Below are 10,241 nucleotides of genomic sequence, written 5' to 3' on the forward strand. Positions count from 1 at the left end.
AGAGCACACACATTCATTAGACAAAATTTTGCTCTCATTTCGGGTAGTAGCTGCGTGGAATGACCTTCCTCCGAAGGTTGTCCACGCTGTTTCTAGAACCCAGTTTAAAGCACTATTAGACATTTATTTATGCAAATCCTCGCGCTAGCAAGCATACTGCCCCGCGTTGAGAACATAAAGAGCAGTGATACACCCTTTTTTCACTTGTGCCTTTCAGGTGAACGACAGCCACTGACCGACAAGAACGAAACCGACCCGGGAAACTTGGGCAAAAGCCTCGATCCTGTGTAGCAATCCGTGAATCATACTATACTGACCAATTAGCTACGAGGTTACTGTTTGGTCCTTTGCTGGATAGCTGTCTCTCAGGCTATTGATGGGAGTAGGTCTTCCCTATTTTTCGATCCTGTGTAGCAATCCGTGAATCCCTGTATACTGACCAATTAGCTACGAGGTTACTGTTTGGTCCTTTGCTGGATAGCTGTCTCTCAGGCTATTGATGGGAGTAGGTCTCATCTTCCCTATTTTAACCTTGCCATTAAGACACAGCAGCACTTCGTTCTCTTCGAACATGCGACTGGATTTGCACTTTTCCGTGTGAAGGAATTTGATGAAATTACGCGTAATTTCACAGCTCACGTCAATGCTTTTATCAAACCTGTTGGATTTGTTCACTTCAAATCGGTTAACGAGGCTGTAGAGAACGTTCAGGCGGTTGCAGATGGGAATGTTTCTCTTTTACTTCGCCAATTTATTCGATCCAATGTGCCGCCAAAGTCAAGTGTTTTGGGCGTTAGTGAGGAATCACTTGGGAAGGCTATCCTGTACGTTGTGAGCTAGTCAATATTTATAGCCCATTTTAATTCCGTTGTTCATCCGCGTTCATTATATATGTCACCATGTTTTGTAGGATGCTTTTATATAGGCACTCGTAGTTTTCGGGCGGTGGTTAGCGATGCCCATAGCAGCTGGTACCGATGTTTGTTTCCCCCTCCCCAGTGAAGTGTAGGTATATCACAGCTTGGGCCGTATTTTCTCCATCGATGACCGGGTGAGTTGGAGGCCGGTTGCGTTCTTCACGTTCTTATCTGACAGCCTGCATCAGTACCATAACTGTTACGACCTTCTTGCATGCCAGCGTTCGACGTTGGACTCTGCACAGTTCGCCGGTAACGCAAACCCAACCGCATACTCATTCCGTGGGGCACCTATCACTCGCATAAGCTTTCAGCATGCTTGTTATAGATGCCGAGGGCGAAACCGAGGAGCAAGGCACCTAAATCTTCATTTCCAAATGTCAGAACTAACAAGGCTACGAGTTACACGAGGATGAAGGAACGATGTATTGGATACAGCTTCCTAGTTACGGTCGGTAGATTTAACCTCTGATAGCAACTAAGATGAAGGGATTGGTGGTAAGACCACGCATGACGAAAGCTGACTGAATGAAGTAGTTCTTCGGAAACGCGAGTGGTGTACAGGGTGAAGCCACCAGCGTACGAGCTCACATTGATTGTGAATATGTAATGTTGTTGCGGTCTGAGAGCAAGATAGAGCACGTCTTTGAAAAGGCCTCCTTTTTCTCATTACAAGGCTTTGCTGAAATAAAATGACGTCACACGGCAGTGAATCACCAAGGCGCTCTGATTGTGATTGCGGAATTGTAAAACGGTTTATGTATAGAGGAGTACCACAGCAATTGTTAAATGACGACAGTTTACTGGATTGCACTTCTTTAACTCCCGATACATTTTCAGTTGGGTTGAATATCACTTCCCATGATTTAGTACGAAACGGTGGCCTTGTAGTGGCTAACGGCCCTATGGAGTTTCTAGTGTACAAAACAAATTACTAATGTAAGCCAGATACAAGGTCACAAGGAGAAAAATCCAAGTAAATCTTGATTCACAGTTCAAAGTAGGAGATTCCGTATTCCGTTGAACCACCACACCAAGAATAGTTCTATCTTCCTGGTGTTCCAAATCTCCGGTGATCGAAATATTAATCCACAAGTGTGCATATATTAGTCCAGTGTTTGTAGCTAAAATGTTTGTTCACGTTTAGTGTTAGCAGCAGTCAAATATAGCCAACCGGCGGTCACAACAACAGTCACTCAGCAAAAGTCTCAAAGTCACGCTGGACCCACGAAGCGGGCGGTAGCGGTTATATTTCAATAAAGGAAACTTTTGTACAGCGATGTGACTGATAATGGTGGGGAAGAAGAAAATGATACTGAGCATGAAAAAGAGCAATTTACAAGTACTACAGCCTTCATTACGACTCTGATTCCATTACTTCGGCGGTCTTATAATTCTTCAAGAGCTTTTTTCGCTGAAATGATGGCAGTTGTCATTAGTGTGTGCATTTCTCATAATGGCCAAACAAACCTCTTACGTATGTCGTCATGCACAACAATCTAAATAATAGGCTTTTTGCGAAAGCTGCTCTCTTGCTGAAGGGATATTAGTGCAGTGTGGCCCTCCTTGATGAGTAGTCTAATTCCAAAAAACAGACTATGGCCTATTTTACCCGAAGAACATGTTTACTGTCGACATAATAGGCATTTCTCAATTGTACGTGCAAGTACCCATCCAACGATTTGGTCAGATTAATCTACGGTTACCCAAGGTAGGTCGCTAACAAGAATAATCAGCTACTTTGCACAACAGTGTGGATGCACATTATTGGTGGGTACACCGTTGATCCACATTACAGTTCGAAATTTCATGGTATAAGAGTGCAGTCACTTTTTTATCGAGTGACCTGAGGTTTTTAGTGTACACTTGCTACAGCCACGAAGATTTGTGCTTTACTTTTGGGGAGCAACGGCTTGTACAGTAAGCTATGCCTCCGGAAACGGTTGATGCCGAACCTTCTCGGCGTGTAATCCTTTCACTTCATTTAAGTTGGAGTTGGAGTTGGATTAGGTCCGCCATACGTTTTTCTCTGGATTTTCGCGCATCTGTTTTCGTTTCTCATCATCTCGAACTCTTATGTTCAATAAAGCCGGAATTCTCCAAGAAACATCAGTATCTAACGTTAGAACATAACATTATATATTGGATCGCTGGATACGGAAATTCGGTCAGCTTTAGGTACATTCGTACGTCGCTTTTTCGGCCTCACAGAGGCCTCGTTTCATTCAGGTTTGAAGTTACTTTTCAACCTGGTTCCTTTTTTCGATGTGAAAACTACGAATTCTCGTGTCCTTGTATAATGGGAATCTGTTTTTATTATATTAATAACCCACTTACAAACAGTGGCACTTGGTGCTTCATCTGTGCCATCTGCTTGGTTCCACCGGTGACCAACTTTTTACGGGATTTGGTATTTTATGCGATCACATCCGTACCTTTACGACCCACTCTGGGCTACTTATTGCACTTCCAATGGGGTGGTTGTGCTAGTACCAGTCCTCAGGACTTAGAGCGGATTTCATCGGAGCTGGTGCCTCCAGAACTTTCATAAACTTCTATATTTTCAGCGCACTGGATTTCGGATTTGAATGTGTTTGGCACGATGCAATCCGTGAAATACTCCGCGTGATCCGTCTGAACTTTGCGCGATTAGCAAAATCGTTGCTGACACAACCAGGAGATGCCCTCTCACTGGCTTTGGGTAGCACACGCAAGGCAACCACATCAGGTCTGGAAGAAGTGTCCGCTGGTCGTGTTGCAGAGTCTCGTGCTCGTCTGGTTGTTGCTTTGGCACGCGCGAGAGCACAACTGAATCTTCCACAGCACCTCGCCGACACAGCTGTGGTGCGGGCACTAACTCTGATCGATGAGTTGGATGCAAACTTGGCACGATCTGTCACTCGCCTGAGAGCGTCCTACACTGCTCATTTTCCGGAATTGTGTCAACCCTCGTTCAACAATTGTCCTTACCTTGAGGACTTTGATCTAATCCGCCTGATTGCTTCGTGTCCTTCCCGACCAGCGATACTGGAGTCGAACGATTTAGAATCTTGCCTTTCTGACCCAACATTGGTTACGAAGATCAAGGAAGCTGCTCGTGATTCAATCGGATGTGACCTACAAGAACCAGATGCTGAGAATTTGAAAATTTTTGCAAGTAGACTCGACAGGATGATACAGGTTAGATTTCATTTATCTACAGTACTCCCCGGTTCCATAGGAAATACCCCGTGTTTTCTTCGTGATCGGATGACCTGTAGGAACCGTTCTGCGTTCTTTCTGCACTGAGACATTAACAACTCACATTTTTAACAGCTTTCATTTTTCCCGAGGTGCATGCTATAGGTATCAAACACGTTTGAACACCCGTGCTACCACGAACCCGTGTAATGGTCGCCGGTTTCCGCTGTCTGAAACGCCTGTGGTTATTGGGAATTCCGGAGCTATTGAGTTATCGTGTGTTGCTTCAACTTCAAATTTCAGTGTGGCCTCTAGGCGTTACAGTTACACCTAGACTGGTTGTATTTCGTCTTCCTTGAACTAAGGAAACCGTTGCATAATATGATGTTTCCTCTGAGGACTGGAGTAACGCATTTCAACCTCCACTTGATCTCTGTTCTTACATCTGAACGCACGTACTTCAGACTTGCACACATTAACGTTTTTGTAACCTACTAAATTTTACCTCGAGATAGCTCAGTAGTTAAGGCGCGAACTTACTAACTGGAGAGTTCCGTAACCGTTGCATAATATGATGTTTCCTCTGAGGACTGGAGTAACGCATTTCAACCTCCACTTGATCTCTGTTCTTACATCTGAACGCACGTACTTCAGACTTGCACACATTAACGTTTTTGTAACCTACTAAATTTTACCTCGAGATAGCTCAGTAGTTAAGGCGCGAACTTACTAACTGGGAGAGTTCCGTGATCCGATCCCAACCCCAGTATCTCGGCTGCTGACTAAGCCTGGGCAACCCCACAGTACCTCAGCCCTCGCGCTTGTTTCTGGTGACGTGGAAGCTATACACCAAAAGACTCACAGCCCAAACATCAACACCACTGAATATCACCGGACTTGATCAATATAGATCATGATCCAGCGGGCTCGAAGTGATCACCTTAGTTTTGAGTGGGATTCCAACTGCAATGTTTCATGTGGATAGTTGTTCTGTTCCACTTGTAGACAGAGAATAGCGCTCCGCTTCCATTTAGTAGTAGGATTCTTGCTTGTTACTGATCAGACAATTGCTTTTGGTGCATCTGAAACCACCCACTGTCTTTTACCCTGTGACCAATCTTTATGTCTAGTTTTATTGGATTCCTTCCTCTGGATGTTGTAGTCCGTAGTTTTTCGTGTCTATTGAAGTCTTCCATGGCTACTTTCACGTTGGACGTATGACCGAGATCTAGGTAGCCTCGACAAAATGCCTATCCAACATTGGTTCATTTTTGGAGGATACAATACCATAAACTCGGTCGGTGCAGACTGTGTTGTCTTTGGTAGTTCGACCCGATCGGCTGCAAATTGATGTGATCACTCTAGTAACCTAAATGCCGATATGATTAGGGCAATTTAAATGAGTTCATATCATAGAAACCTTTTTTTCTGCCGCTGTGAGCAGATATCTTCAACGATTTCCTTCCACAATTCCAGATGCGTCAACAGTACGCCGATCTATTGGCACGTCGTGTTAAATCTTTGGTGCCGAATTTATTTGCACTGTTGGGATCCACACTACCTCAGACAGCGTCGACCGGACCAAATAGTTCCACTTCGACTACCAAGCTTGCAAACAGTTTATCAGCGCCTCTGGTTGCCGCCCGTCTAATTGCCAATGCTGGGTCCGTGACCCGTCTGGCCAACATGCCCACGTCACGTGTTCTTTCCTTGGGCGCATCTAAAGCTCTTTTTAGGTAAGGGGTATTAATCCGCCGTCAAATCTAGTGCCATCTATCTTCCTCCGTTTTTTGCTGTAGAGTCTTGCGCAGTGTTCTCAAATTATTCTGCCCCCTTTTGCTTATTCCGTGACTACTTTTGTCACTGAGGACCTTGACGTGTATCAATTTCACGCGCCTTTTTTCTTGCACCTTCCCGGAACCGTGTTACGGTTGTATACTTCAGTACACCACTTATGCCGCAAATTCAAGCGTGTTGTGAGTAGTGTGTAAGAATCCATAGACAGCTCACGCTTTTTGTTGCCTATTGGATAGGCGTATTTGATGTTTGTGCTTCTTCTCACGCAAAACCCAAGTGAATGCAGTCGTTGTAGAAAAGGAGTTAGTCAGTTGGGAGGAATGAGAACGATAGTGCTCGGCGGAATCCTGCGTTTCATTCGCTCAACGCTGCGACGTCCAACGGGCTGTATTCGCACCACGTTGGTCTAGCAAACGGACCGGCAAAGTTAGTCCGACAGGAGGCTGGGCTCTGATCGGTTGATAAAATGGATCCAATGGTCGGTTGTGCATCAGCATGTGCTCCCCATCGCTGGCCGACACTAATTCAGCATCCGGAAGGTCTATGGATTTCCAGAATGTCACTGCATTTTCCTGCTCATACACTGTTTTACCTCGTTGGGGCGTGTAGCACGCTGGGTGCTTGTTCTGCTGAGCTCGGAGATCGTACTGCTAATGATGATGGCCGACAGCCAATGTGGTAATTTCCATACAGGACCTCCAACGTCGATCGTCGAAATTGAAATCCGCGATTCTAGCCACCCGACTGTACAGCCTCAGAACGATAGTCGAGCTGATGCATAGTTGGTGTTTCAGAAACTAATGATATTTCATCGCCATGGATTACAACGCACTGGACCAAAACCATCGCAGAATATAGGGTTGCGTGGGATTCTGTTTGCAATATACGACTAATTACTTCAGCGACCGAAGTCGGGAGTTTTGTAAACGTCAGCACATTTCTCTATTTTTTAATCGTACAAGAACCTTAATCTCCCTTCTAGGTTTGCCGCCTGCAATCCAACAAATGATTTACCTATATGCTACAGCATGTGTAGAATACTAATCCGTCGGAACCGGAGGTTGACAGCTTAGAGGTTTTCGAGTCAGGTGGTTGGTGAGTATCACCGGTCGTCGTAGTAGTGGCTCTTCACATCCTCGATTGCTGTCGAAATGATGTATGGGAGACTGACTGCCTCGGTCTCAGTAACCCTTTTCTATTACTGGGAAGTTCAAATGCACAGTTGGGGGATGAATGATACCAACCCAGCACACGAGTGATTCAATTGACACAATCTTCACACATCACGGGAGACCATGCTGATGGCCTACTTCAGGGTCGAGTAATCTATCTGTGCAATTAGTTCAACGGACTTCTTGTCTGGTGACCCATCTTGCTGACTCTTGACACCCTTCTTCTTTTAATACTCACTCTTCCGCAGCCTCAGTTGCAGTCACTTCGGTTAGGTACCCATGAATGCGATGAATTACACGTTACCATCAACATCTAATGTATCATGTCCGCTTTTCAAACTTGGTTATCTCGTTTTTATTGTATTCTGTGATATGTTAGCTCTTAAGCGAATTGGCAAGCAAGATGCCTTTGTCCACACTCTAGGTACCTTATCAGTGGACATTTTCTGCGTTTCTGGAATGCGAATACAAGCTCCAGTAATTGTGCTTATGGTACATTTACTTTCTAAAATTTATTGGTAACAGAATTCGGGTGACTCTGCAACCGCTACAGCAAGTTGTTTGAATGTTGATATAGCCCTCCGTTCGCACAATCAGGCTTTCTTGCCCATTAGAGTATCCGTAACTAGCCGATTCTATGCGGTCAGAGTTTTCATCGACCTTGTGAATGATGTTATGCGAAGCGAAATGCTTCAGTGTCTCGATCATCACTCCATTGGGTAGCCTTTGTGAAGCACATTCGATTGAAGAATGTCAAAAGCGAGACAGGGTGGTTTAATAAAGTGGATTTGTTTTTGTCGCAATTTAACATTGGTTCCGTTTGTATGGTCCTCCTAGTCTTCTCGATAATTGGAGACGCTGCAATTCCACTTCTCGCTCAGTACTGTCGTTTAAGATTGATTTCCGTTCCCCGACCTCCAACTCTTGTACTACATATGAATTAGGGTACGATTTACTTCACTCCTGTATCACATTGTGGTGATGGTGATTCCAAAACAGCAATAAATCATAGAATATATCGGTTTTTAATTTAGGCTTATACAATTTTGCGCGATAGTGTGAAAAAATCCGGTCTTCCTAAACATGATAATTCAGCCTTCAAGGTTTCATTTCTGCTTACAGAAAAAGTGGTGCAGTGGCTGCAGTGTCTACTGGATTGCTTAGTACTGCTGCCATGGACAAATTAACTGCAGTATCTGATGAAACCACCCCTTCAAACGAACAGACCTCTCCTGGAAAGCCCAGTCACGCACTCACTTCAAGCGAGTTGAAATATGTGAGTGCTAATCGTTTGCAACCGACTACGGTGCGGCGGCGTGCGGCTCGGTTACTGGCATCCAAATGTTCGTTAGCTTGTCGGGCTGACTGTTTCCGGTGTCATAATCCTGCCGAGCTGCACATAGCCAATGATGGCAGCAGTGCGTGTCCTTCGGCCGAGTTTGAAGATCCTCGTCTGACCAGTGGTCTTTACGGAACGGAACTCGGTCATGATGTGCGTCGACAACTGCGTGTGTGGGCTGAAACTAACGGAGTACACCCGGAGCGTACAGAAGAACAAATTAAAGTATGTTTTTCCCTGTCTCAGCTAAAATCGAACCGTGCATCTTCTCACAGGTTGTTGTGTCGTCTCCGTTTTTGCCTTTTCCTACTCAGGAACACCTCACTACCGTTCTCATCCACGGTTAATAATGTATCGACTTTGCAGCGAAAAGGGTGATAGTGCATCTAGGTATGTTTCAGATTGTGGTTGCGCGTAATTCAAATCGATCGCCGGAATTTACCGTTTTCAAAAGTACGGCCTAAAAACATCAGTAGCTCTCGAGATATATTAGTGTAGCAGTCTCTCAAGAGAGTGCGGTACTAGATTATTAATAAATATAGGGTGTTCGACGAACCTCCGGGCATGCTGTCGCATTAGCTTTCGCCCTTTGTGTGAGTAATCAGGTCAACCGCTTTACGAGCGATGAATGGAGACTGAATCTGTTTGATATTTCACCGGGTTATCTGGTCCAGGATTTCGCCAGTGCAAGAAGACCCTGTGCCCCCAGACGCTTGGTTGAGAAACTCAAACCAGTTTGCAGCGTTCTTCACGAAGTAATCTTTGGGCTTAAGTTAAACTGTCTGCCAATTACAACTTGGGTAATGATGGGATCTCTTTGTCAGGCGGCGTTTTTCCGAAGAGGGTTTGTTATTTCTGCATTTGTGCGATGTTCCTAGAATAGACTACCTCCACAAGCCACAGGAAAGTATTCCGTAGTATGTAAAAATAAATCAGGCATGTATAAGTACTGTTTTAGTAAGCTTTACGTTTCCGTAGTGGTGGCTTCGTTTTGATGCTTCCACCAATTTGGGAAACTTTTCACTGGTACGGCGAAGGAGACTGTGAAGTGATTTTCGCATCATTTCTTACGAGCCAGAATCGCCCAACAACATACTGTAGGTCCTTTTCCCGAATTCATCATAAAAGTATGTTGATGAACAGTATATTTCTATTTGCCCATCTAGATACAGCGCGAACGACGAAAAAAGTACCGTAAGGTCAAACGAAAGGCCTGGCTTGTGCGCAAGCTTTCTTGCGCAGCCGGTGGTCACGCTGATGGTCCTAATACTGTCACCACGATGGATGGATGTCCTAAGTTGGAACGAATGGATATAGATTCAGATGATTATCTGGTTCCCGAAAGTCAAGTGAACGTAAATAGCGGCAACCCAACGCCTTCTTTTCTATCAGAAACTCGGAATGCCCCTCCAGCGCCAAAAAGGAAATCACACGCGGCATGCAAATCTTCAGTGAATGCAAACAAAGCCTCTGGTCGCATTAAAGCAAAGCGAGTTGTCTCTGTGAACGGGTGATTTGAACACTTACTTTGTTCAATGTATATATTTCCAGAGTCTACTTGTACGATGAGCGCTCATTTTATTGTTATCCGGAATCGGCCTTCTCTTGCCATTGGACAATGATAGATTCGTAACCCGTAACGATACTCATGCATATTAGACCGTCATTTTGAATAAGTTTGACTACGCGGTGTGCTAGGCAGCCGAAGTCAAAGATGACTCCACTGTTGCTCGACTCGTAGTTTGGGTTGCCGTATTAAGTCGAACATCTGTAAACGGGCATTACGGGTAAATCACGATGGCAAATTTCCATTTTCCGGTCAGACCTTTGTTCTTT

At 44.8% G+C, this 10,241-nt stretch overlaps 1 protein-coding gene across 1 annotated transcript; it reads left to right on the forward strand.

Moving 5' to 3' along the window:
* Window positions 1-129: 129 nt before the first annotated feature.
* T265_01597 (hypothetical protein) lies at window positions 130-9,997 on the forward strand (the record flags this gene model as incomplete). Its single annotated transcript, XM_009165656.1, has 6 exons — window positions 130-285; window positions 544-824; window positions 3,485-4,097; window positions 5,574-5,833; window positions 8,189-8,630; window positions 9,572-9,997. 6 exons carry the CDS (start codon window positions 130-132, stop codon window positions 9,917-9,919), a joined length of 2,100 nt encoding a protein of 699 aa, XP_009163920.1.
* Between the last annotated feature and the right edge of the window lie 244 nt (window positions 9,998-10,241).

The sequence above is a fragment of the Opisthorchis viverrini genome (genome assembly GCF_000715545.1).
Source record: "Opisthorchis viverrini unplaced genomic scaffold opera_v5_17, whole genome shotgun sequence".
Taxonomy (NCBI): Eukaryota; Metazoa; Platyhelminthes; class Trematoda; order Opisthorchiida; family Opisthorchiidae; genus Opisthorchis; species Opisthorchis viverrini.